Source organism: Plectropomus leopardus, chromosome 17, assembly GCF_026936395.1.
Source record: "Plectropomus leopardus strain MGB_pleo_1.0 chromosome 17, ASM2693639v1, whole genome shotgun sequence".
In the NCBI taxonomy this organism is placed as follows: domain Eukaryota; kingdom Metazoa; phylum Chordata; class Actinopteri; order Perciformes; family Serranidae; genus Plectropomus; species Plectropomus leopardus.
The window spans coordinates 27,141,526-27,169,247 of record NC_142192.1 but is presented as its reverse complement, the minus strand read 5'-3'; the positions used below and the strand labels follow the sequence as shown (position 1 = coordinate 27,169,247).

The window sequence follows — 27,722 nt, the reverse complement described above, 5'->3', positions numbered from 1 at the left end:
AACCCTCAGTCTGTTAAAAGCTGCTAATTGTGAAATTTTCACATCAGTGTGAAAGAGCAAGGTTTCAGTATCTTATGGATTTTGAAAAAAACTGAAGATTTTCTATGGAATAGAAATATATAAAGGTTTTATTTAAAAAATTTCACAAAAATGTGTGAATTGCCAAATAAAAAAGTTAAAAAAAAACAACTTCCTGTTAAGCTGCTGTCAGGTTCCTTTACTTTTCAAACCATCGATGACACCATTTTTTTTACCAGCTTGTAACTACTCTGTAAAAACAACCTAAACTTTTCACTACACACCTGAGTTAACCTGAAGAGCAGAAAAGACTATTAATTAGACACCTTGTTCAGTTACAAGTAAAAACTCGAGCAAAAAGATCTTGCAGGCCCAACTTGAAACAATTCTGGTCTTGCTTGGAAAAAAAGTTAAGCTGACCTCCAGAAATGTCAAGAGAGGCTCTAACAGGCTTTACATTTACATAAACACACACTCTCCCTTATTCAATATCTCCCTCGCTCTCTCCCTCTCTCTGTTTGTCTTTCACTGTCTCCCGCTCATCCACCCACAAAGCCACCGAGTTTTATCCCGTCCATGGTGGTCTGTCCCTCGCTGATTTTCAGAGGTCAGGGGCGTGATGTCCATCCACAACTCCTGGTTTCACAAAGGCAGACGCAAGAATTGCGTTTGGACAATCAGCTCCGGACCTCCGGCCTTCTTTTGGTCGTCATCGATGATCACACACTCACGTACACTTGGATGGCCTGGTTGGCTGTCAGAGAAGGAATGGCACGATTCCATCCAAATATCACCTCCTGCATCTGCTGAAGTTCGGTATCACAGTGACCTTCAGCTTGCCTCAGGTCAGCGCCTGTGGATGGACAAGAAGGAAAAGGATGGTTAGACCAGAGCAGAAGAATGAGCGGGAAGGCGAGGAGAAAGAAAACAAGAGAAAAGAGAGAGGGAGAGAGCTCTAACTCATGCTTGTCCTCTGTGCGGGTGACACCATGATGAACGAAGGGGTCACCACCCGGGGGCAGGCCCGTCCAAAAGGAGCCAGCGATGTGACCCTGTACAAAAGAAGAAGTGGGTCCCCCAACGGTCACACAGATCAAAGAAGACAAAGGCCTGAGATGATAACTCAGCGCAGCAGTAGAGCGCATTATTATCAGACACATGAGCTGCAGCGGTAGTAAATTTAACTGAGTTGGAGGCAGGAGGGTGGGAGGGGGAGAAAAAAAAACTGAAAACGAAAAAGTAAAGCTCTGACTCGCCCTAATCTGATTTGCCGTACGCAACATTTTCTCTTTATCTGATTCGCTCCGTGAGGTGTTTTCTCTTTCTGTGGGAGCCCGTCTTTATCCAAATGATGTGGTCTTTGGTGAGGCCTGGCCTATTCATGGGAACCCCATGTGCTGTGTGCCCACCATTGAGGTGCAGAGCAGCATGGCCACAAAGGATGGCAGCGTTTCACAGAGTCCTCTCCTTACAGTTAAAGTCTCTGTTCAGAAAAAAGTTTACACTTAAATAACATAGACAGAAAATACACCATATAGTTTACAGTGAAAAGAAAAAAGTATTTGAATGCAAAAACACAAACATGTTTATACTCTAAAACTGGAAACATTTGAGCTTGATCATCCTCCTGCACTCTAAGCACCACTGAAGTGAACACTTTCTGTCATGAATGCCAATGACGGTTGAAACTTTTTTTCCAGAAGTAGAAAAAAACTTTGCAATAACTTTGCTCAATGTTTAATACCTGTATTAACAAAGATGTGCATTCTATATTATCTATTACAAACAAAAATAGTTTGCTCCATTTTGATCAAAAAAGCTGTGATCATGCTGGTCTTAAAAAAGGCCTAGAGGCCTAAACTCATCTGAGTTACACTCCCCTTTAGGTGCTGCTACCACAGTGGCTACTGGACCCCAATTTAAAAAGTGAACTGTTGAAAAGTAAAACAAAGAGTGTTATACCTAAAGATACACAAGCAAGTATCAACGCAAAGAAAAAAGAAAGAGAAAAAAAGACAAGAAGACAAAAGCGCAGTAGTGTCCAGTGTTTGGACCCTTTGGGGCCTAAAATCTGGATCAAGAATTTCTGCCCAAAAGCACGTGATAAAGTCCCTCTCAGCCATAGAGGATTCATCCTTACATGTGCGACAGACATCCTCGTCTCTCATTCTTCCTTTCTCAGTTCTGGGTCGAGTTTTAGTTGTATTGCTGTCGACGTCTGACCGCACTTGTCCTACTTCTCCATCTTTCACTCTCCCCGCCTCAGCCTCCTCTGATCCTGCGTCCTTCTCCCTCTCCTTCTTCAACCCTTTCTATCCGGCCCTCCCTCCGCCTTTACATTTCCTTCACCCTCTCTCTCTCTCAATTTCCCCGCCCTCTCTCTCTCTCTCTCTTTCTCTCATTCCCTGTCTCTCGCTCTCTTCCTCTCCTCATTTCATGCAGCGCTGGGGTTACCTAAGAGACTGGGCCTCAATGGAGAAAATCTCCTTTGGTACAATGAACTGGGCGAGAGGCAGAGGGGAGGAGAGAGAGGGAGAAAAGGGGGGTATGGGGTAGGATGAGGGGGTGTTGGACATAGGAGGGGAGGGAGGGGTGAGGGAGGGAAGGAGTGAAACTAGAGGGAAAGATAGTGGGATGCAGATGCATACATGGATGGAAGGGGGATACAAAATCTAAAAAAACTGAATAAGTGGCTTCGCTTGTGTGATTTGGCCTCAATGGTCAGTCTTTTGGCGGTTGCATGTGGTGCCCCCCTCCACCTGCTCCTCAGTCAGTCAAGCTGGTTCAACTAAAAAAAAACCCAAGACATTTTAAATAAACATTTTCATAAAAACGCAATTAAATTACCTCAAGAAATAAGGCCGCAATTAAAATATAGTATGTATCACAGGAGTCTCCTAACCCAAACTTTAACCCTCACAAAACAATACACAGTAACTAGAAAATCCAAAGACATAAAAATAAGGTACTTCAAGTAATATAGGATCCTAGAGCTGCCTTTGGCTTCCCATTTTTAACTGCCCAGTTGTGGGAACGAGGCAGAGGAGTCATCAAGATAACTTTAACTTCCTAACCCTAACCCTAATGTTAACCCTAATGCTAACCCACATCCCACCAAATATTCAAATATGCTGAAATGTGCCTTAAAAAAAATTGAAATAAAATGCAATGCTATGACAGGCAACCAAGCACCGCTGTATTTAGTAATCATTAGCAAATGTAATCATAATCATAAATAAGACCCCCCAGCATATTTGCCCCTCCCTCCATGGCTACGGCCCTGTCAGCAAGATAAAGTGGAAAACGAAAATTGCCTACAAAGTCTAAATTGAAGTCCATCCTAATAACCATGTGATGAGAGCCCTCTGTTGTGTCGCCATTTTGTTTGTTTGCTTGTTTGTTTGCTCTCTGCAGGGAGTGCAAGACGAGACCCAGAGGATCAGAGCTCTCTTTACAAACACAAGTGTGTTTCGACAGTGTAAACCCACTCCTCCTCTGCACGGCACGGACCCCATTCAGCACAAGTAATTACACTATCCCCCTTTAATCTATTCACAGTGTCTGTCCGAGAGGTGTTCCCCAAAGAAGGGGACAAAGCGCACGCAACCTTGTTTAGAGGTTAGTTACTGATTAGCACCAAAACTGTTGCAGTTCATTTTCCTGCTGCACCTTATTGAGCTCCTCAGCGATGCTATTCAGTCCGTCGTTTGTCTCCAAGTTAGCAAACAGATCCCCCGCTGCTCAGCTCTGTGTCTTTACAACTCTCCCCCCAGCCCCTCTGCTCATCGGAGGATGTGAGAAAACAATAGGGCTAATAAAAGAAGCAGAGAGATAATTACAGCACGGTGATGAAGTTACCGCTCCTACTCCCTGAACCATAAATACCAGCAGTGTGAAATGGGATATGTGGGTGACTTTGGGGTGTCTTTTTATGCTTTTTTGTGCCAACAACGGCCATGTATTCTTATTCCCATGTATGTGCTGTGTACATGCCAGGGTGAATCTGGGATCTCTGTGTTAATGACTCTATCAGGCCCTGATACCCAGAGGCCCCTGCTGAGGGATTGCATCCAAGGGGATTGGGGTGTTAGAATGTGGCACAGGAGGTGTCAAAGTTGGGTTGGGGGTGCTGTGCGTCCAAGTATGTGTGTGAGACAGGGTAAGGGAGGAAAGGGGGGCTCTGGGGCAGATTGTCCATGGTGCTCACCCCTCCGGGTGGGGCTGAATGAAGTTATTTCCAGGCCCCTGTCCATCTGTTACCGTGGCAGCAGCAGTGAGCAAGGTGTTGCCATGGCGAGGTGGACACAAAAAGGCGTGGCGTGGGAACGGGTCCAGGGGTCAGGAGTGAGGGTCAGGGGGTCAAGGGTCACAGCCAGCTGGACAGCACACAAGAGGAGGCCAGGGTGAGAAAAGAAGGAGGGATGGTTTAGTTTTCTTTCTCTTTTCCGCCCTTTCTTCTCTGGGTTTTTACTCGGGAAGGAGACGTCCGAAGAGTGGACACCGCTGGACATTAACATTGAACTGGGACGGCAAGATGAAAAAAAAGGGGGGGGGGGGGGGGGGCTGCAGAGGGTGTGAGAGGGGCCACAAGGTTCACAGAGTGGGGCCCCCACGCAGTCCAGACTTTGGGAGGCTCGCCTGCATTTAGGCCTGATACCTACTGGTGTCTGACTGCGCAACGCATTTGACAGGCAATTGACTCTGTTCAATGTACACGCAAATGTGGCTATTGAGAGGATGTGGACGGCTGCGTGTGTGTCTGTCTGTGTGGCCGCGGCCTGCACTTTAGCCAGATAAGTGATACCCAGAGAAAACAAAAGGCCATTCGGCGAAATTTCATTCCGGTCATTTTAAGCTCCAAACTGCTCGCAGACAAACAAAAGGCGGGTTATGAATCAGTATTTCTCTCAACATAAAAAACATTAAAAAAAGACATTTTCCAGATCCTCTTGCATCTTTTATCATTACATATAACTTCTCTATCATACTTTGTTTCATCTGCTGCAAACCTTGTGATCTTTCATTATTGTCGTGTGCGATTAGACATCGATATATCCAGATGCATTAATTTGAGACTTGAAAGCAAACACCAGCAATTTCTTAAGTTTGAAAATTTGAGGTTTGAGAATTAAGTTGCCATTGACTACTCTTTAAACAGCAAACACATACTGTAAACACTCCCTTTCACTAGTAGAGCTAATTTAAAAATAGAAGTTTCTTCTACAGAGCTCAATATGAAAAGAGTTATTCTTTGATGGTGAGTAAAAAGAAATCTGACATATAAAGCCACAAGCTTCACTAGCTTCTCTAGGTCTACTTGTGCATGTGCATTATTGACTAAATCTTAGTTGCTTTTTACAATTTCCATAATAGAGCTTTTACAGATTTAATAATTATTGATTCTTTGTGGAACATAATCTAAATTGAGTCAAATCACCATTTACCCCTCAAGAAAAGTTGCATTTCGAGGAAGGAGAGAAACTGTACTGATATTATTTTATGACTTAAAGGAATACGTCAACCACAAAATGACTATTTGTTAATCAGTTACTCATGCCATGTTGTCTTGAATTTGTGAAGAAAACTGTGATTTTCTTGCATGGCTCCACAGTAAACTGTGAACATATTGATTTATTGATTGATTGGGGACCACATTTAAAGGCATTCACCAGTGAATGCACCAGTTCGGTGCGATGGTCAACAAATACTAATTGCAGAGTGCAAAAGATGCAGGTTGAAAATTACATTCAAAGATGCAACAATTCCCAACAAACTTATTTTAACAAATAAATGCATGTTTTTAAGATTTGTGGATTTAATACGATATGGCATTACATTCAGTGAAGTGTGCATTATGACTTGCATAGGACTTTCAACTCAGTTTAGGACTTCAGACTTGACTCAGGACTTGTGTGCAAAGACTTGAGACTTACTAGTGACTAGTGACTTGAAACAGTGATCAAGGTCCTACCTCTGCAATTTATCTTATAAATGTTTAATACTTGAGACTAATTCTTACTCTAGTTTTTGCACAGATGTGACAACAGATTTTAAGAAAAAGTCCTTTTGAATCGTTCACTTTACAAGTGATGTGAACCTTGATAACTTCCCAGATGCCAGCAGAGTTGTCAGATGTCAAAAAGCTGAATACTTCGTCAAAAAAGTTGGCATTATTCCCAATGCACCAACCAATATTCTCCAAACTGAAAGATTTCTGGTGAAGCTTCATAGATGGATCAAGGAACAAACGTGCTGAACTAGGCATCAGTAATGATTGAAATGTCCACCTGCCCCGTAGCAAACTCAAGAAGACGGCAAATGGCGAGCCGCATCAGTGGATAACACATTATGACAACGTGGATAAGAAGTCGCTCACAATGCAATTACACACACAAGAACACACACACACACACACACACACACACACACACACACACACACACACACACACACACACACACACACACAGAGTAAATACACAGGGCCTCCCTTAGACTTTAATAGTCGCTGGGATCCATACTCCTCCACAGCCCACAGTAATAGGATTAGGAGCAGCCTCGGGAGGACATGGCAGGCCAAGTCCAACGCTCCGTTTGACACCTTTTGTCCACAAGCCCTGAGACGCAGATCACAGCAATGGGATGAGGGACAAAAGCTTTTGAACATTGTGTTGTAGCTACAAATATACCCTGATGGGAGAACGCTGAGCCCCAAGTTCCGCAGCAGAAAAAATGAACAGACAGCGATTTTGACAACTCAATCAATTTTTAGGATGATCAAGTGTTCTGAGGGGGGGGCACAGCTTTTCTCCTTGTAAATCAATAAATTGCAGTCCTATAAATCTAACAGTGAATGCAAAGTCCTGCTGTGTTTACTTTTAAATTTTTTATTGAAAATATTTTATTGAAAAAAAGAAGATCTGTGCTCTTCATTTTAAATGGGAGTCTAAATGATTCTTCACAGGGGAAATGTTATGATACCAGAGGCCCCAGGCAACTTTCACAATTCAATTTAATGCTTGAAAGATTTTCCTAAGGGGGCTACATTAATAAAAGTACATTTTCTATCCAATGGTACAAAGTTTTTTTTCTTAACTTTCATTTAACTATTAACTCATCTTAACTTTCTTAAAGATTAACTTCTGTATTTTTCAACCTGGACAATATTTTCACATTTCTGTGTCGAAAGGAACAGTGGGAATGATATTTTTTCAAAATGGTCCAGTTTTGAGTGAGACTGCTGCAGCCAGCAGTGTCAACACTAAGCGGGTTTCCATTAACCCTCAAATTGAAACTGAAAATGAAAGTCAGTAAAAAAAAACAACTCCCATTTATCGCAAAAAAGTTTTTATGTTCGCATGAGGTGGTATGATGCAGCAGGCAGTACAAGAGGTGTTATTATGTTGCCTTTGCTGCGAGAACACAACAGGCGAAACAATGGCGGAGAGAAAAAGAAAACTAAGCATTTCAGGCAGTAAGCTACAGGACCTGGCCAATGAGGTGCAGGCATTAGGGTTGGGTGTCTATACTTGATACCTTTAAGGTAACGACTGACATGACCAAGTATCAAAAGGTCTCCAGTCAAACAATGCCTGCATCTGATCCTTTACGTGCCGTGGGTTTGATCCCCAACCATTTTGACTCCCTGCAGGATCAGCAAACTTTCTGGTACAGCCACATCCAGAGCCACTGTCTTCCCGGCAAAAGGTCGGTTCACCGTCTACCTGATTAGCATCAGCTAACACAGCAGCAGAGGCTAAAAGCCAATATTAAGCCAATTAACAGTCCCAACAAATTCATACTGATGCCGCTCGACTTTGTCATTAATTAACAAAGATTGGGTAATGATAGGCATGTGATGCGACCTGTTAACCCTATCACTGTGTTCATGCAACTGGGCGCACTCTCACATCTGTCCCTGGCATGGAGCTCACACTCCCGCAACAGTTAGGTGTGGTGAAGTCGAAAGTTTTGTATTTGATGGAGGTTCAGCACGCCGGGATGCGATCAAAACGTTTGTAGTAGTGCCTACATGTCACTCTATTCACATTTTGGGCATCAAATGAATTATTTGTACTGGTATTGCTATTTTTTAAATGATATCCAGCTCTAAGGGGTATTTCTCAAAACTTCAGGTAAATAATTTTAAACCTGACAGAGATGAATCAGATTTTGGATTTAATATCCTGGTCTGTCAGTGTGCTTTAGTTACCACCAACTTTTTCTGAAGAAGCAAACAAATTTTACAGTAACTGTGTGTGGCTATTAGTGCTGATCTTTGTGAACTGGACTGTTTGTGTAGTGAAGGACTACTGACCACAATTTGCTTGGTAGCGCAGTTAGAGTTGCATTTAACTCTTTGCGGGTGTTTTGAGAATTACAGTTACAGTCTTATGCTTTTGTGAAAAAAAGTGTCATAATTATATTTTATTTCTGTTGAATTTATATTCAGGTCATTCTGTTGCACTGCAGGCAGCAGCTCGTCCTCGGTTCGAGCGAGTATTGACATTCCCAACGATCTCCTCACATCCCGTGCCATGGCGAGGTGACACAGAGATTCTCTGTCCTCTTCCCTCCCAGTGCACTCTGGGAGAGGGACCAAAAGCAGTTTTACGACCAAGGGCTGCTGACGCTCACTTCCTGCCAAGAATCAGAGACGAGACAAGGTTCAAAGTGATCAGCAGCTCACATACCAACATGTGTGCAATGAGAAACACACATAAACCCTGGCAGACACGTTTTAGGGTTTCGCTTTGGACGCGTTCATACCATCAGACTTCTCACTTAAAACTGAACTACTGAGCATTTTTGACTTTTCTCAAACCTGATCTTGCATAATTATGACAATGGCTGCTGAGGGAAACTTCACTAACATACAGCCAAGAGGTGGTAACAAGTCCATGCCTTTTTACTGAGTGCTACCAAAAGACATTTGGGGACGAAGTAGATGTGACAGGTTTAGGGACAGTGAGTTGAACAAAAGAGTCAATTACATTTTTTTTATCACTAAGCACTGAGAGAACTATAGTAAACAAAGTGACTCTCCTTTAAAGAAATTCAACTTGTTTCTCAAAGATCCTTCAACCTTTGTGTAATGAGTACAGATATAGGCTCAAGTGGTCGAAAAAAAAACCTCCTATGCCTTTTCCTTCACCTCGACAGAAAAAAAAAAGATGTGAAGGAGACTTAAGAAAAGACAGCCACTGGGCTAAGAGAATCCCTCTACACTTACACAAGGCTCTGTAATTATGCAATGGTGGATGTTACTGTCATGGATCTGCCGTGGTGAAATTTTGTATTCTGAAGCAGGCTGTTCACATGCAGCCTTTTTATGTATACCTATGAAAAGTTATGCACCACATTATATGTATAACACATATAATCATGAGCCAGTAATTATGTATAGCCCACATAATTGGGAAGTAAATAAGGAAGCAGTATAAAGAGTGAAAATATGTACAATGAGTCAGGTTAAGGTGGTGGATGGGTCTAACAAACACAAACACAATTTTTTTTACTCATCCCAGATGATAAATGTTGGATTAGCAGAATCATGCACTATCACATCATGCAGCCACTCTTATTCAAGCCTGGGCACTGAACTGCAGTTTTCTGTAAGAACAATTATAGCTGATGAAGGCAGGTTTTGTTGATCTAAAAAAAGGTATTCAGGGTAGTTTATATGGCTTAAAATGATACAGAAACACTTCCAAATATGTTTGATGAACTTTTTGTACATAAAATGTGCCTAAAACAAGGAGGTCAGAAATGTCACTATGTTTCTGACATTATTCTGCTTAGATAAAATTCATTTTCTTCAACGGTCACACTATAATATATAAAGTATATAAAGCAAGTTCTGCCAGATTTTTTTGGCATGAGCATCACATCTCAACTTTGCATTGTGTGTGGTAAGGCTCAATGCATGTTGCTTTAAACTTCTTGACATGCTTAATCTCTTTTCCCACTGCTAAGAGTGCCTGATGAATCAATAAGAGCAATTTTAAAAAAAAGGAGGGAAATCATCTGAGTGGCAGAGATGTCTGAATAAGAGTCAGTGGTCAGAATTGATTACAATGGAAAAGCTCCAGAGAAAGGAAAGCCTTCATTTTCAAGGCAAAGTCATGTCTTTTCAAGAAAACGGCTGTAATGAAAAAACAGAGTGTGTTTCTGTCTGCATGTGTGAGAAAGTATGAAAAAAAAGAGCGGTGCATGTGATTAGCGGACAAGGGCCGGACGGGGCCAGGCAGGGCAGCCTGCAGACGGACCCAGAGAAAGGGACGTTTACCTTGAACTCCAATCGTCTCGTCTCTGGGGCGGGGTCAGGTATTGTAGCCGGGCCTGACAGGGTCAGGAGGGGACAAGAGGGGGAGACAGGGAGAGGCGGATGGGGACCAGGGACAGAGGCTGCCCCTGGGGTCGTGGGGCGCTACCCCTGTGGGGGGCCAGAAAATGTGGGGGCAGCGGGGGAGGGAGAGTAAGTATTGGCAGATTTTCATGGGGTGCAGATGCTCAATATGCAGATGTCTAATCGAATTGTGTGACGATGAATTGGTTCCTTCTCCTGATTTGCATCAGGACAATCCCTGGCAGTGGCTCAGGGGTCAGAGGAGATCCCTCGGACAAAATGAGCAGCCGGCTGCAGACGCCCCTGAGAACGTGTGAACTTGAAGTAGACTTTACTCAATGACAAGGTATTGATTGATTCAAATTTCTGTCTGTCTGTCTGTCTGTCTGGGGGTGCATGTGACATCTGTCAGTGAAGATGTTGTTTCTCAAAGTATGAAATGGAAAAAACAATAATTGTTTTTTAGTGATTGGCCTGCATTTTACTTTAGAGTTGTCAATGTTTTGCTCAAAAAATCTTCACAGGTCACTCAGATGCTGCCATCTTAATGTCTTCACTGACATGCTATCATGCAAAAATCATGCAAAAATAACATAACACTGCTCACACCTCAACAAAAGCTTATATACTGAGTGTAAAGATTGATATCAAAAGTGTTTCACATCAACAAAAAAAATCTCCTTTAAAGCCAAGACAGGGCCAAGAAAAGGAAATCAGCTTGTGTTTGGCTATGTTCATGTTTTGTCTTTGAACAAAAAGGAAGATCTCAATTTTGCTTTTGTACCAGGTTTCACTTTCAAGCACAAATTTATTTAAAAAAAAAAAAACAGCATGAATTCTTCACTTCTGTTGTACTTTTATTAGATCCTTGTAAAGCTACTCGAGGAGCAGAGACTCCAGAGGCAACAGGACCATCAAACAGACTAAGGTTACAAAAACAGACCAGAAAGCAGCCGGTTTGATTAAGAGGCCAGAACCTCGATCACTTCTCTGAGGAAACAAAAAAGAGCCCCCAAAGACACAGCTTATCCATAATTAAATCAATTAAAGAGACAGTCCCCCCCCCCCAAAAAAAACAAACAAATAGAAAAAATATACATATCTGTAGTGCTATTTATCAATCTATAACCTATTGTTCTGGTGTGATATGCTGAGTGTTGGAGATATCAGCCATAGAGATATCTGCCTTCTCTCCAATAACGGAACTCGATGGCACTCAGCTTGTGGTGCTCATTGCGCCAAAAAAAGCACAATCTCAAAAAGTCATCAGCACTTTCTTTTTGCAGAAATTACAACCCGGTTACTGAAGATAACAGACCTTTTTCTCTGCAGTTTCATGGAGGAACTATTTTGTTTCTACCAAAGCACACCCACCTACTATGTCATGAAGCCAGAGGAAACAGCATTTTTGCTTTGTTTTTCTAGTCTTTTGACCACTCAAGGGCTTTCACACTACAAGTCACTATCAGCCGTTCACATACACATTCACACACTGGTGGCCAAAGCTACCATGCGTGGTGCCACGTGGATAATCAGTAACAATTCACACACTCAGCAATTTGAGGCTCAGTATCTTGCCCAAGGATGCTTTGACATGTTGCCTGGAGGAGCCAGGGACTGAACTGCTGATCTCCTGATTAGAGCTCAGCCCGCTCTACCTCTGTGCACAGCCACCCTTAAGAAGGACACAATAACACATCCACCAGCACTGAGTCAACACTGTCATGGGGGTGAATGTGAGGCAGCACAGAATCTGACCCAAATGCAGACAACTGGACAGACAGCGACGGTTCAGAGATTAATGGCAAAAGTGTGCATAAACTTACTGGCAAATCCAAACAGAGGTAGTGTAGAGTCCAGAGGATAGCAGGAGTGGAGCAGAGAAGAGTGCATAAAGGCAAGGACTAAGTGGGAAAAGGGCTGTTATCTGCAGGTGCTGATGAGGAAAGTGTGAACAGGTGAGCATGTGGGCGGGGAAAGGTGAAGTGACTCAAAATGATCTAAAATGATAAACGGGGCAAAAAAAACACGGACACAAAAAGCTACATATACACAAGGCACACAGGGACCACAAAGGGGCACAAAACCACAGAGAGATGTGGTAGAAGTGAGGAGACACAAACCAATAAAGAGGCTAAACAACTAAAAAAAGTCTGAGTCTTACTCTTATGTTGGAGAGGTGGTGGGGCCGTGCATGTTTGTGCCTGGGGGCCCGTTGTCTCCTGTATCTGGCTGATCCACGGACTTAAGGTCAATATCAGTGAAGAAACTGATCTAGTTTATTACGGTGATGCAGTGATGTATTTCTGTTTTTGTATGTTTTTGGGTTGTAGTGTGCTGATGTTCAGCAATAATATAATGAAACTTGTAGTTTTTGTCTTGACACCTCTGTGTTTCCACTGCTCCACTGCTCCACTGCTTCCAACTTAGAAAGTTCCCAATTTCATATGAAGCACTGTCATCTGGACAAACTGAAATTCATAAAACAGACTCAAAAGTTTTAAAAGGAAGTTGTAGTGGGAAAGACTGAGCCTGTCATAAACAAGATGCTTGTGATTTCTCTGATAGATGCAAAATTTGCTTTATATTAAAATTGACTAAAATGTATTTTATGTTAATTTCTGTACCATTCTGAACAGCTTCACCTCTCACCTCACCTCTCTGATCTGACACTGAAACCATCACCATGTCGGTCACTTCCAGCACACAACATTCAGCTGGAAATAACTTACAAAAGCCATTTAAATTTATAGTATTGTAAGAAAAAAACCCCATTGATGCTGCACTTTTTACATTAAATTTAATTTTAAATTGTACTCAAATTCTTGTATCAAATGTCAGTTTAATATCACTTAAGTTGGACTTGCTGCTTGTATTCTTCACAGAGAATAGACCTTCTGTAAGAAAGCTTTTTAGTTATAATATTTTAAAAAAGAAATGAAACCCCTCAAATGCTAGAAGTGAGAGAATGCCCTTGTTGGTTATTTTTACACAGCTGACACATTTCAGCGTTATGTTGCTCTCTGGTGGTAAGAGAAGGAAAGACACAGCCTCGAACATTCATTGCACCATTTGGCAAACAAATTACACATCATGGTATGTTCACATTGACTGCCATGTGTTTTCATCCTCTCACATTTACCTAAAATAAAAAAAAAATAAAAAAATTTATTGTTGTTTTGTTTCAGGCCCTGATAAACCTCTGCAAATATTCAGATCATAAATATCAAATAAACATGATTAAAAATGTGGAAAGGGATGCCTGTGTCTCTGTTCATGAAAATTTCATGAATTGATCTCTATGATCAGTATTTGAAGCAGACTGGTTTGGAGTTGCAACTCCAAGAGATGACACTAAACAAGCATCAAAACATAAGAAAGCAGCACTTAAAGACAAAATTCGCTTTATCAAAAAACAAACATATTAACAGACATGCAATTCATATTATTCCTAACCCTGCAAACAGGTCAGAAATGCTCTGAAAAGCCAAACTTTAGCCTTAGATTACTATTACAATGTTACAGATGACTTTGTGTTGCACTGAGAGCCAGTGAAGTGTTATTAGTGCTACAGCTCCAGTATTTGGCTTTGTGTTTACATGTGAGGATTCTGGTGGCTGTGTTCTCAGTGAGCTGGCAATATTTTGTTTTATCTGACAAAAAGAGTGTTTCAGTAATGTTACCTGTTCCTGAGAAATACAGGAACCGGTCATCTAGTATCAAATGCTTTTTCAAGTGATAAAATCCTGCCCTAGTTATGACTGTTACTGATATGATTTTCAAAATGAAGGTCGGAGTTCAGTTTAACTCAAGAGTATCCTAACCTTCTTATTGTAAACATCTCAGGGTGTGCATTTTAGTACCTGTTACAAATATCTCAGAGTTTACTCCACTGTAAAACATCCAGTGACTGATATGCTCGACCAGCAGCCTGTTTATTGGACTGAGGTCACCTTAAAACCATAAAATATTATGTAACATTATAAAAAAAAATCTTGTTAAATGCACTGAGAATTTTGAATAGGAAACACATTACTGCGTTAGTGTTAAAAGAATTATAAAATAAAATTGCAATTCGTGAAACGGAAAAATCAAACTACATTTTTTAAATGTGAACCACAAACTATAAATTTGTGAGGAAGCCATATTTTAGTGTATTATTTCTATGTGTGAAATGGTAAATATTGGCATCTTCTCATCACAAGTAAGGAAATTAATGATGTTTGTCAATCATGTCTCTTCTGGGTTGAGTCTTCTAGAAAGGTCGAAGCCGTTGTCAGAAGCTGTAAGGTCAGAAATGAAATGTTCGTGTGAAACTGCTGAAATGCATTCGTCCTGCACTAAACTTTTATGAACAGTAAACCTTGAAAAAGTTCAGCTGATCAATAATTGGAAAGCCTTTTGAATTTACAGAATACACGAAAGATAGATCAATCAAAATGAAATAAAATTAAGTTTTACTTACGGGGTGGAGGACATTTGGCTGAAATCAGAAAAAGGGGAAATAATTTCAGGCAGTTGTAATTGCTTTTCCCCTCTTTTACTCAGTTGGAATATATCAATTCCACTTTTCTCTCCCACATCATCTTGATATATTAATATTATCATGACTCACAAACTCTGAGCTTAACATTATTTACTGTTAGTTCCTTTAAATTGCAAATGCTGGGAATTGATGCTTGTATAAATTAAAATCAATTGCAACCTGGATAAAATAATCGACTCAGACTAAAATCAAAGAGCTAAAAAAAAGCCAATAAAGCAGATGCTCTTTCCATTTTTCTCTCTCACCTGTCTTCCTTTTGTAAATGATGAATCCAGTGGCAAAGATTAAGACGAGAGCAAGAACAGCCACTGCGGCAGTGATGGTGATGATCATGTTACCAGGTTTCTCTGTTAAACAAAAGAAAATGAAGAGCTGAACAGATAAAGCAGGATAGAGCAGAAGTAATCCACCATTCATACATACATGTGGGTTTGTTGCTGTGAAGACTGACGTAGAGTTGACTTTATACAGTAAAATCAACGGTTTTGGCTATTATACTGAAAATTTGTCTATACAAATATACAAAAATCTCACACTGGATTTGAAAGACAGAAACTGACTCCTTAAATTAATAATTGTTGAACCTCATGAATAAATAAAATTGTAACTTAAAGCTGCAATTGATAAGTTATAAAAAAAGATCATTTTTCATAAACTGTTGCTACATCCTGACAGCACTAAATGAAACAGATAATCTGTGAAAAAAAACATATTCCTCTGCCTCCTGTACTGCCTTGCAGTGTGTTCAATGACACAAAATGACACAAAATCAACAAATCAGAGCCGTGGTCTCCCTAAAGTAGCTGTGTGTCATTGCTTGCAAGCTGCAGTCAAACTGTCAAACCTGGCAGCGCTGATCAAATATGAATACAGATTCTTTTCAGGAACATATTTTGGTGTACTGTTTAGCTGCAAAATTAGAAAGTTTGCTCCAGCTGGGAAGCAGCACTTGGTATTTTGACCTTCTGCGTAAAAAATGGCATCCACACAGCTTATCTTTGGCACGTAATTTTTTCAGAACATAGTGATATTTTGGCAAATATAAAGTTATTTCGACAAAAACTTATCTGATAAAAAGTTAAAGTCCCCTTCAGTTTCACAAAATAGATGAAATAATGATGTGTAGGTTTCATCACTGGCTTTGTAGAGTTAAGAATGGACAGACAGAACAAACGTGTGTATGGTAAAAATGGTCTATGAACTGCTTTAAAATGACTTAAGGGAAATTAAATGATCACATCCGATCTAATATTGACTAGTTTTGTGACAATTACTCGCAATTGTAAAATTAGCTTAATTGGACGACAAGAGCTTAAACACCCAACAAACCACAGTCCAATTCAGCACCCCCTACGCTCAGTCTTACCCCAGTTGGTCCTGATCACTGCTTTGTCCAGTTTAGTGACGATGTCCTCCATCACATCAGAAAGATGAAACACACACTCGTACTTGTCCCAGTCTTCAGGTGCGACTGATGAAACGTCCAAATCACTGCTCATCTGAAAGGACCCATCGTGGTTGGGGAGGACCTCTCCGGGGTCCACGCCCTCATGAAGCTCCTCTCCATCTTTCCTCCAGAACATCATGGCACTGTTGGGGAAGAAACCTGTGGCGTGGCAGCTGACCGGAGAGGAGGGAGACTTCTGGAGGAGAGACACTGAGGGACGCTCTGGGGTGAGAATGAAGGGAAGGAAAGAGAGACAGGGTAAAGAAAGATGAGTAAGAGTAAACATGAAAATAAAGTAAAGATGGAAGAAATTATGAAGAAATGAAATCAAGAGATACAAAGATATGAAACAGAGAAAAAGGGAGAGATACTACATCACCACTGAAGAAAGTGACTACAGTCATTAGGAAAATACCTGACATTTACATGATTTACAGTAAGACAATGAATCACATGTTTATTGAAACAACAACACTGTCAAACTTTGTCAACTTTTTAACCTGTGCTATACTGTACAGTGGCTATCAGTCTTAGCATTAAGAAATGTAAGAGCACCCACAAATGTCAGCATCTACTAACTGGTGAAGGATAAAACAAAACTTACTGCCACAGAAAAGAGGCCAAAGAGAAGGAAATGTCAGACTGACTGGAGTGATAATAAAATGGTTCAGTCTGAGAAGACAGAATGAACATTATTGCGTTTATGAATCTACGTGCATCAGGTCATGTGATCCTACCTGTTCTCTGCAGAAAGTCTTTGGCAAAGGCGATATACTTCTTCAGCCACTCAGGGTAAACCTGGGTGAGGTCTTTTTCAATGTTTTTTATTCTAGCTTTATTAGCATCCCAAATCACTTTGATGATGACTGCCTGTGGTTTCGGAGCGATCCATGTCAGAGTCTTCAGGTCAAATGATACGAGGTCTTCTCCATCATAACCAAACTGGTCAAAACCATTAATCTCACCAGTCTCTTCATCCCACTCACAGCCGATAATCCTCTGTAAAATGTGCTGATCTGAGAGACAGAAACAGAGACTGTTATTAACAATTATGATATTTCAGTAGGAAGATAATATTTAGCATATTGTGCAATACATGATGCGCTGCTGTCCTCGTGGTCTTTCAGAGTGCTCATGCTTCAAAAACAGACAATCAATGCACTTTTCTCTAACTAATGGAACTAATTTTTATTACATTTTGACAGTTTAAATGTTACAATGGCAGCTAATCTTCTGTAAATTCATAAAAGGTTGTAAATTCTTGCATTCAAATCGTTATTTACATAAAGTCACACCAAGGTCAACCCATAGTTCGGAGGGTTTTAGGAGCCGACCACTGAGTGCATCGTCCCTGGTGTGAGTCCAGCGGGGGACCTTATCCTTCTCTCCCCATTTTCTGCCATCTGTTATCAGGTGCCATCTAATATCTGCAGCCTTGGATTCTGTTTAGCTGCATTACCACTTTATTTGGAGGTTGATCCAAAACTGAGAGCATCTGCTGTATTGATAATAGATTAGTCTGCATGCCTGTTAGATTTCTGTCAGACTTGCTGTGATGTCATTCTGATATCAGCAATGATAACCTCACCAGATCAAGGCTGCAGCTGTTTTTTTTTTAATTTTTATTTTCATTTTACCACTGTGGCTCTCCACTGACTGCAACACTTCAGTGCATGGTGGAAAAAATCTGGCCCCTGATCTAAAAGCTTAATATCTCAGATATTTGACCACAAACATTATGTGTTTAAGAAACTCTTCATTTTCTAATTAATTATACATAACTAATTTTACGAGTTTATTATTTATTCTCTGAAATAAAAACTTTAAGGCAATCAATGATAAATATTCCAGATGTAAAATCCATATGTTACATAATTGTGATTTTTTTAAAGAACTATGGAGCAAAACAAAACTTTAAAAGACAAGTGGGATATGCAAATTCTTCAAATAAAACCTGTACAGACGGATGTCAGAGCACTCAGTCCAATTATCTGACAGGTCAACATAGGAAAAGAAGCATGTCTTGTATTTCCCTATTCATATATGTTTGTAATTGTGTAAGATATTTTGACTTTTGGTTAATGTTTTGTTTGTCATTATCTCGGGCTGAGGGTGAGTTTAAGTCATTAGCAGAACAGTTTATTTGCATACAGAGAAACAGAGAAGAAAACTGTACCTCCAGTTTGGTTGAAGCGCTGCTTTAGGTCCTGTAACCTGGCTCTGCAGTTTAGCTGAACCACAAGACACTGGCCAGTGTAATACTGCAGATACTGGGGATTTTTTTCGAAAAAATCTTTGGCCCACACCTGTTTTGGTTTCACTATTTTTTTGTCGGTGTCGCAGTAACCAACCAGAAATTCATCAAGCATCACTGTAATCATAAAGTCAGGGAAGTCCGGGACTCCAGATGATACAGTGAAGAAAAATTTCAGGCTGCGTTTCACTGTAGGAAAAACAAGGTTTTTATATTTGTCAGTATAAATATACACCAAAAAACATTTTGAAAACGCATAGCTGAAAGAAAAGTGAAAGTAAATTTGTGTAAACTGCTCTGGAGCTGAGCGAGATCAAAATACAGAGTCCAGTTAAAATGTGATCTGACCTGGAGATGAAAAATGGCAGAGGAGAAGCAATAAAAGCAACTTTTTCATCTTGGTTTGATAAAGAGGTGCAGGTAAAGGACTGACGGATCCGTGGTTTTTATCTGTCCTCGCGCTGTGGTTAAAGTGGACGCTGACGTACTGCTGTCAAATCCGCGTCTGTCTTTGGTGTTAAAGTATGGGTGCTTTGAGCGGCCAAAGGGGGCGCATTTCAGCACTAATTTCCTATATCTCGTACTTATAAAGGCTACATTATATTACAAATAACGAGCTAAATAACTATCATTGAACATTTTATAAGTACTGTAAGCCATATAAAATATAGCCTACTGCTTGTTGACCCATCCCAAACAAAGGTAAACCTTCTTCTAAAGGTTTGCTAGAAACACCAGAGATTTCTGCTCAAATCTTTCTGATCTTCTTCTCCCTGACTATGACCATGTCATAACAGATAATAATAATAATAATAATAATAATAATAATAATAATAATAATAATAATAAAAATAGAATGACACTCTATGGCCTTGTCAAATAAAAAAATTAAATGGGGAAATCACCTCAAAATAAATATATATAATAAATATAATATATAATTATATATTATAGAAATATAATAAATATTTCTCAGTGAGCCCATAGTTGTTATGAGCTGTGAGTTCAGAAACAAACTGCTGTGAAACTGCTAGAGTCCACCCATCCTGCACTGAACTTTTATAAAACATAAATGCAGGAAACAGTCTTGAAAAAGTTAACCTACAAAATAATTTGAAACCCTTTTTTATCCACAGAATACACTGTGTGTCAGATCAGTTAAAATACAATCGAATTAAGTTTTATTAAACTTACTGTCCTACACAGCTGGACATCATCAGCTGATCATGCAGCCAGACAGAAACATTGTGGTGTTATAAAACACTGCCAGATGGGCAGACGGCACCTTCTGTGGCAGCATAACGCAGCTGGACGGAACCTGACGCATCCATATGAAGGCTCTGGTTGTCAGTAACAAAATAATATTAGGAGGATAAAGGCCCCTCTAGGATGGGCAGGGAGGTGGTAGATCAAAAGAACAAATCCCAGACTTTTATGCAGGAGTGTGGTGTTCGCTTCCCATTTGAATTATGTTTTTTTCATCAACAAATCATGTACCTATTTTACTTAATCCTGACCATCTATGCCTGAACATAACCAGCATAGTCCCACCATGTGCTTTTGTTGACATCATGGCAGCAGCATCCAGAACGTCAATAACAGACTTAGAAGACTTCACAGTTTAATATGTAGATGAGAAACAGTTGCAGATCTGGCTCATTCATGTATTCACATGCTGTAATTAGCAAGAAATTGCCAGCTTCTATTGACAAAAGTTTGATGATATAGAACAATTAAATCGACCTCTTACTGTAGACAACGGGATGGTAACACATCTGACAAATGCTGAGGTTAGTGCAAGTGGATTGGTGTGTGAGAGAGTCACACTACTGTGACACATTTCAGCGTTACGTTGCTCTCTGGTGGTAAGAGAAGGAAAGACACAGACCAGGCCTCTAACATTCAGTGCACTATTTGGCAAACAAATTACACATCATGGTATGTTCTCATTGACTACCATGTGTTTTCATCCTCTCACATTTACCTAAGATGAAAAAAGCAACAAAACAGTTTTATTGTTGTTTTGTTTCAGGTCCTGATAAACATCTGCAAAATATTCAGATCCTAAATCCATATAAACATGGATAAAAATGTGGAACTGTAATACGTCACACTTTAGGTATGCCTGTGTCTCTTTTCATGAAAATTTCATGAATTGATCTCTATGATCAGTATTTGAAGCAGACTGGTTTGGAGTTGCAACTCCAAGAGATGACACTAAACAAGCATCAAAACATAAGAAAGCAGCACTTAAAGACAAAATTCACTTCATCAAAAAACAAACATATTAACAGACATATAATTCCTATTATTCCTAACCCTGCAAACAGGTCAGAAATGCTCTGAAAAGCCAAACTATAAAGTGCCTTAGATTACTATTACAATGTTACAGATGACTTTGTGTTGCACTGAGAGCCAGTGAAGTGTTATTAGTGCTACAGCTCCAGTATTTGGCTTTGTGTTTACATGTGAGGATTCTGGTGGCTGTGTTCTCAGTGAGCTGGCAATATTTTGTTTTATCTGACAAAAAGAGTGTTTCAGTAATGTTACCTGTTCCTGAGAAATACAGGAACCGGTCATCTAGTATCAAATGCTTTTTCAAGTGATAAAATCCTGCCCTAGTTATGACTGTTACTGATATGATTTTCAAAATGAAGGTCGGAGTTCAGTTTAACTCAAGAGTATCCTAACTTCCTTATTGTACTTCACAAACACATCTCAGGGTGTGTTTTTTATTACCTGTAAATATCTCAGAGTGTACTCCACTGTAAAACATCCAGTGACTGATATGCTCGACCAGCGACCAGCGACCGTTTATTGGACCAAGGTCATCTGAGGACAGAAATGTGTGGCTGTGTGTTTTTCACCTGATCTGTCCTCATTAGACTCCACTGTGAAAATACTAAATACTCAGATATTATGATATAACTGCAACTACAGTCACAGATGACAATGTGGTCTTACAAAAAAAGACAAAACTTTGAAAACTGGGGACTTAAATGAAGTGAAAAATATCAGCACCAAAAGAGCAGTCCATCTATTTTGACAATTTGGCTCATTTTTATCTACATTGTATCTGCTGAAGCTAAACTGCAGCGGTTGGCTTAACTAGCATGACAGGCCACTTCACGATTGCCACGGCCTGCTCACTAGTTTAACCACCACTACTGTTTATCTGTAATCACTGGTATTACCGATAGCTAGTAGTTAGCGATCATGAGAAACTTTTTGTGAAATGTATCCATTAATATGTCTTACTAAACAAAAGTAACTGGTCTCAATAATCCATTACAACAATTAATTTTGAGCACTGTATTCAGTGTCCACATCTTTTCAGAAACCCGCAACACATGTAGTTATTCTAAAACCATAAAATATTGTTTAACATTATCAAAAAATAAACCTTGTTAAATGTACTGAGACCCTTGAACAGGAAACACATTATTGCATCAGTGTTAAAAGAATGATAAAATAAAATAGCAATTCATGAAACAAAAAAATCAAACAAATTTGAACCACAAACTATAAATTTGTGAAATGAAATAGAACTATTATGCTCAAGTCATCTGAAGTCTTTCTGAGTGCTATGTGGCACATGTGACACATACAAAAAGAAAAAAGCAAAATGTTTACTTCTTCTCATCACAAGTAAGAAAGTTAATGATGTTTGTCAATCATGTCTCTTCTGGGTTGAGTCTTCTAGAAAGGTCGGAGCTGTTGTCAGAAGCTGTAAGGTCAGAAACCAAATGTTCGTGTGAAACTGCTGAAATGCATTCGTCCTGCACTAAACTTTTATTAACAGTAAACCTTGAAAAAGTTCAGCTGATCACTAATTGGAAAGCCTTTTGAATTTACAGAATACACGTAAGATAGATCAATCAAAATGAAATAAAATTAAGTTTTACTTACAGGGTGGAGGACATTTGGCTGAAATCAGAAAAAAGGGAAATAATTTCAGGCAGTTGTAATTGCTTTCCCCTCTTTTACTCAGTTGGAATATATCAATTCCACTTTTCTCTCCCACATCATCTTGATATATATTAATATTATCATGACTCACAAACTCTGAGCTTAACATTATTTACTTTTAGTTCCTTTAAATCGCAAATGCTGGGAATTGATGCTTGTATAAATTAAAATCAAATGCAACCTGGATAAAATAATCGACTCATTGACTAAAATCAAAGAGCTAAAAAAAGCCAATAAAGCAGATGCTCTTTCCATTTTTCTCTCTCACCTGTCTTCCTTTTGTTAATGATGAATCCAGTGGCAAAGATTAAGACGAGAGCAAGAACAGCCACTGCGGCAGTGATGGTGATGATCATGTTACCAGGTTTCTCTGTTAAACAAAAGAAAATGAAGAGCTGAACAGATAAAGCAGGATAGAGCAGAAGTAATCCACCATTCATACATACATGTGGGTTTGTTGCTGTGAAGACTGACGTAGAGTTGACTTTATACAGTAAAATCAACGGTTTTGGCTATTATACTGAAAATGTGTCTATACAAATATACAAAAATCTCACACTGGATTTGAAAGACAGAAACTGACTCCTTAAATAAATAATTTATAACCTCATGAATAAATAAAATTGTAACTGTAAAAAGCTGCAGTTGATAACTTATAAAAAAAGATCATTTTTCATAAACTGTTGCTACATCCTGACAGCACTAAACGAAATAGATAATCTGTGAAAAAAAACATATTCCTCTGCCTCCTCTACTGCCTTGCAGTGTGTTCAATGACACAAAATGACACAAAATCAACAAATCAGAGCCGTGGTCTCCCTAAAGTAGCTGTGTGTCATTGCTTGCAAGCTGCAGTCAAACTGTCAAACCTGGCAGCGCTGATCAAATATGAATACAGATTCTTTTCAGGAACATATTTTGGTGTACTGTTTAGCTGCAAAATTAGAAAGTTTGCTCCAGCTGGGAAGCAGCACTTGGTATTTTGACCTTCTGTGTAAAAAATGGCATCCACACAGCTTATCTTTGTCATGCAATTTTTTCAGAACATAGTGATATTTTGGCAAATATAAAGTTATTTCGATAAAAACTTAATTGATAAAAAGTTAAAGTCCCCTTCAGTTTCACAAAATAGATGAAATAATGATGTGTAGGTTTCATCACTGGCTTTGTAGAGTTAAGAATGGACAGACAGAACAAACGTGTGTATGGTAAAAACGGTCTATGAACTGCTTTAAAATGGCTTAAGGGAAATTAAATGATCACATCCGATCTAATATTGACTAGTTTTGTGACAATTACTCGCAATTGTAAAATTAGCTTAATTGGACGACAAGGGCTAAAACACCCAACAAACCACAGTCCAATTCAGCACCCCCTACGCTCAGTCTTACCCCAGTTGGTCCTGATCACTGCTTTGTCCAGTTTAGTGACGATGTCCTCCATCACATCAGAAAGATGAAACACACACTCGTACTTGTCCCAGTCTTCAGGTGCGACCGATGAAACGTCCAAATCACTGCTCATCTGAAAGGTCCCATCGTGGTTGGGGAGGACCTCTCCGGGGTCCACGCCCTCATGAAGCTCCTCTCCATCTTTCCTCCAGAACATCATGGCGCTGTTGGGGAAGAAACCTGTGGCGTGGCAGCTGACCGGAGAGGAGGGAGACTTCTGGAGGAGAGACACTGAGGGACGCTCTGGGGTGAGAATGAAGGGAAGGAAAGAGAGACAGGGTAAAGAAAGATGAGTAAGAGTGAACATGAAAATAAAGTAAAGATAGAAGAAATTATGAAGAAATGAAATCAACATTAAAAAGTGAACATGGAAAAAACATGGAAAAAAGATGAAGATGAAATGAAAAGATGAAGAAATGAAATCAAGAGATATAAAGATATGAAACAGAGAAAAAGGGAGATACTACATCACCACTAAAGAAAGCCAGTCATTGGGAAAATACCTGACATTTACATGATTTACAGTAACACAATGAATCACATGTTTAGTGAAACAACAACACTGTCAAACTTTGTCAACTATTTAACTTCTGCTAACTTTCGGTGGCTATCAGAGTCTTCGCTTTAGTCTAGTCAGAGCACTCAAAAATGTCAGCAACTGCTGATTGTTGAAGGATAAAACAAATCTTACTGCCACAGAAAAGAGGCCAAAGAGAAGGAAATGTCAGACTGACTGGAGTGATAATAAAATGGTTCAGTCTGAGGAGACAGAATGAACATTATTGTGTTCATGAATCTACGTGCATCAGGTCATGTGATCCTACCTGTTCTCTGCAGAAAGTCTTTGGCAAAGGCGATATACTTCTTAAGCAACTGAGGGAAAACCTGGATGATGTATTTCTCATAATGCTGTATTCTAGCTTTATCAGCATCCCAAATCACTTTGATGATGACTGCCTGTGGTTTCGGAGCGATCCATGTCAATGTCTTATAGTCCAATGATATGAGGTCTTCTCCATCATAACCATACTGAGTAAAACCATTAGTCTCTCCAGTCTCTTCATCCCACTCACAGCCATACATCCTCTGCAAAATGTGCTCACCTGAGAGACAGAAACAGAGACTGATGATATCGCCAGTGGGAAGATCATATTAAACATATTATGCAATACATGATGCACTGCTGTCCTCCCAGTCTTGCAATGTGCTCATGCAACAAGAGCAGACAACCAGTGCACTTCTTCTATATAAGTGACGAAATGCAATTGTAATTACATTTTACAATTCAAAAGTTATAGTGGCAGCTAAGATAACAAGGCTCTTTGACAGTTTTGCAGAAGGCATGGTCAATCTTGTCCGGTTTGACATTTCACTGGAATTCATCCTTCTTCCCTCTGGAAGGAGAGAAAGGCTCCTTAGAGGGAATACATTTCCTTTGTTTCATGTCCCATCAACATAATTAATATGCACAATTATTTAAGTGTTCTTTAAGTTTAGTTTTTTTAATTGTTGAATTGTTACTCCTTTTAATGACACTTTCAGATGTCCTTCCTTTAAACTTTTACTTTAAATTTTACTTATTTTTATTTGTTATTATTTATTTTTTAGATTGTTTTGTCCCGCCAAATGCACACCACTTTATTTAGAAGTTGACCAAAACTGAGAGCATCTGTTATTTTGGTAATAATAGATTAGTCTGCATGCCAGTTAGACTTCTGTCAGATTTGCTGTGATGTCATTCTGACATCGCCAATAATAACCTCATCAGATAAAGGCAGCTGCAGTTTTTAGAAGGAGTTACCACAATAGCTCTCCACTGACTGCAACACTTCAGTGCATGGTGGGAAAAATCTGGCCCCTAATATAAATCTTAATATCTCAGATATTTGACCACAAACATTATGTGTGTAAGAAACTCTTCGTTTTATAAGTCTAATTTTGTATAATGACAGTTTACCTTCTTACCAGAAAATGTAATCTGTGCGTAATAAAACCTTTAAGGCAATAAATATTCCAGATGTAAAATCCATATGTTACATAATTGCGATTTTTTTAAAGAACTATGCAGAAAAACAAAACTTTAAAAGACAAGTGGGATATGCAGATTCTTCAAATAAAACCTGTACAGACGGATGTCAGAGCACTCAGTCCAATTATCTGACAGGTCAACATGGAAAAAGAAGCATGTCTTGTATTTCTCTATTCCTATATGTTTGTAATTGTGTAAGATATTTTGACTTTTGGTTAATGTTTTGTTTGTCATTATCTCGGGCTGAGGGTGAGTTTGAGTCATTAGCAGAACAGTTTATTTGCATACAGAGAAACAGAGAAGAAAACTGTACCTCCAGTTTGGTTGAAGCGCTGCTTTAGGTCCTGTAACTTGGCTCTGAAGCGGTTTGGCTGAACCACGAGACACTCGTGAGAGTAATGCTGAAGGTCCTGGGGATTTTTTTCGAAAAAATCTTTGGCCCACACCTGTTTTGGTTCCACTATTTTTTTTTCGGTGTCGCAGTAACCAACCAGAAATTCATCAAGCATCACTGTAACCACAAACTCTGGGAAGTCCGGGACTCCAGATGATACAGTGAAGAAAAATTTCAGGCTGTGTTTCACTGTAGGAAAAACAAGATTTATATATATCAGTATAAATATACACACAAACACACACAGTAGTAAACATGACGTATTCAATATGTAGTGAAAACGCATCTCTTATCAAGTTGAGAGAAAAGTGAAAGTAAATCTGTGTAAACTGCTCTGGAGCTGAGCGAGATCAAAATACAGAGTCCAGTTAAAATGTGAACTGACCTGGAGATGAAAAATGGCAGAGGAGAAGCAATAAAAGCAACTTTTTCATCTTGGTTTGATAAAGAGGTGCAGGTAAAGGACTGACGGATCCGCTGTTTTTATCTGTCCTCGCGCTGTGGTGGACGCTGACGTACTGCTGTCAAAGTGTCAAATCCGCGTCTCTCTTTGGTATAAAAGTATGGGTGCTTTGAACAGCCAAAAAGGGCGCATTTCAGCACTGATTTCCTATATCTCGTACTTCAAATAAAGGCTACATTATACTGCAAATAACAAGTTAAATAAGTATCGTTGAACATTTTATAAGTACTGTAAGCCATATACAATATATTACTTGTTGACCCATCCCAAAAATGAATCTTTTTTAAAAGGTTTGCTAGAAACACCAAAAATTCCTGCTCAAATAACAATTATTAATAATTCTAATTAAATAATTAAAAAATAATAATAATAATAATAAAATGACACTCTGTGGTCTTGTCAAATAAAAAAAAAATAATAAATGGGGAAATCACCTCAAAATACATTAAAATATTGTGTTTCTCAGTGAGCCCATAGTTGTTATGAGCTGTGAGTTCAGAAACAAACTACTGTGAAACTGCTAAAGTCCACCCATCCTGCACTGAACTTTTAGAAAACGTAAATACAGGAAACAGTCTTGAAAAAGAAAAAGAATTAAATAATAAAATAATTTGAAACCCTTTTTGTGCGTGAGCCAGTCACACTACTGTGAGCGCAAATGAAACACTGCAGCTGAAGGACCTGCCTGCAGGTTCCTGTTCAGCAACACAGATCCAGATGTGAATTAGACAAGGAAGATGTGACAGCATTGCTCTACTGTAAATGGAAACACATTCAACATGCTGCTAATGCACATCAGGCAGC

The 27,722-nt window shown here is 39.4% G+C and overlaps 2 protein-coding genes across 4 annotated transcripts; both read right to left on the bottom strand.

Moving 5' to 3' along the window:
* Window positions 1-13,752: 13,752 nt before the first annotated feature.
* LOC121957452 (major histocompatibility complex class I-related protein 1-like) lies at window positions 13,753-19,450 on the bottom strand. Of its 2 annotated transcripts, XM_088090474.1 has the most exons (7): window positions 18,961-19,441; window positions 18,535-18,801; window positions 17,096-17,374; window positions 16,278-16,580; window positions 15,157-15,258; window positions 14,831-14,848; window positions 13,753-14,648 (listed from the first exon to the last, which is right to left on the bottom strand). In XM_088090474.1, exons 1-7 carry the CDS (start codon window positions 19,007-19,009, stop codon window positions 14,596-14,598), a joined length of 1,071 nt encoding a protein of 356 aa, XP_087946600.1. In that variant the 5' UTR covers window positions 19,010-19,441; the 3' UTR covers window positions 13,753-14,595. The 2 variants fall into 2 exon arrangements, with proteins under 2 accessions (XP_087946600.1, XP_087946601.1); XM_088090475.1 differs by lacking the exons at window positions 13,753-14,648; window positions 14,831-14,848; window positions 15,157-15,258; window positions 16,278-16,580 and having other exon boundaries at window positions 16,588-17,374; window positions 18,961-19,450.
* A 766-nt stretch (window positions 19,451-20,216) lies between these two features.
* LOC121957450 (major histocompatibility complex class I-related protein 1-like) lies at window positions 20,217-26,990 on the bottom strand. Of its 2 annotated transcripts, XM_088090472.1 has the most exons (7): window positions 26,841-26,990; window positions 26,375-26,644; window positions 24,857-25,135; window positions 23,973-24,275; window positions 22,850-22,951; window positions 22,522-22,539; window positions 20,217-22,339 (listed from the first exon to the last, which is right to left on the bottom strand). In XM_088090472.1, the coding sequence occupies exons 1-7, from the start codon at window positions 26,887-26,889 to the stop codon at window positions 22,287-22,289; spliced, it is 1,074 nt and encodes a 357-aa protein (XP_087946598.1). In that variant the 5' UTR covers window positions 26,890-26,990; the 3' UTR covers window positions 20,217-22,286. The 2 variants fall into 2 exon arrangements, with proteins under 2 accessions (XP_087946598.1, XP_087946599.1); XM_088090473.1 differs by lacking the exons at window positions 20,217-22,339; window positions 22,522-22,539; window positions 22,850-22,951; window positions 23,973-24,275 and having other exon boundaries at window positions 24,843-25,135.
* Window positions 26,991-27,722: the final 732 nt, after the last annotated feature.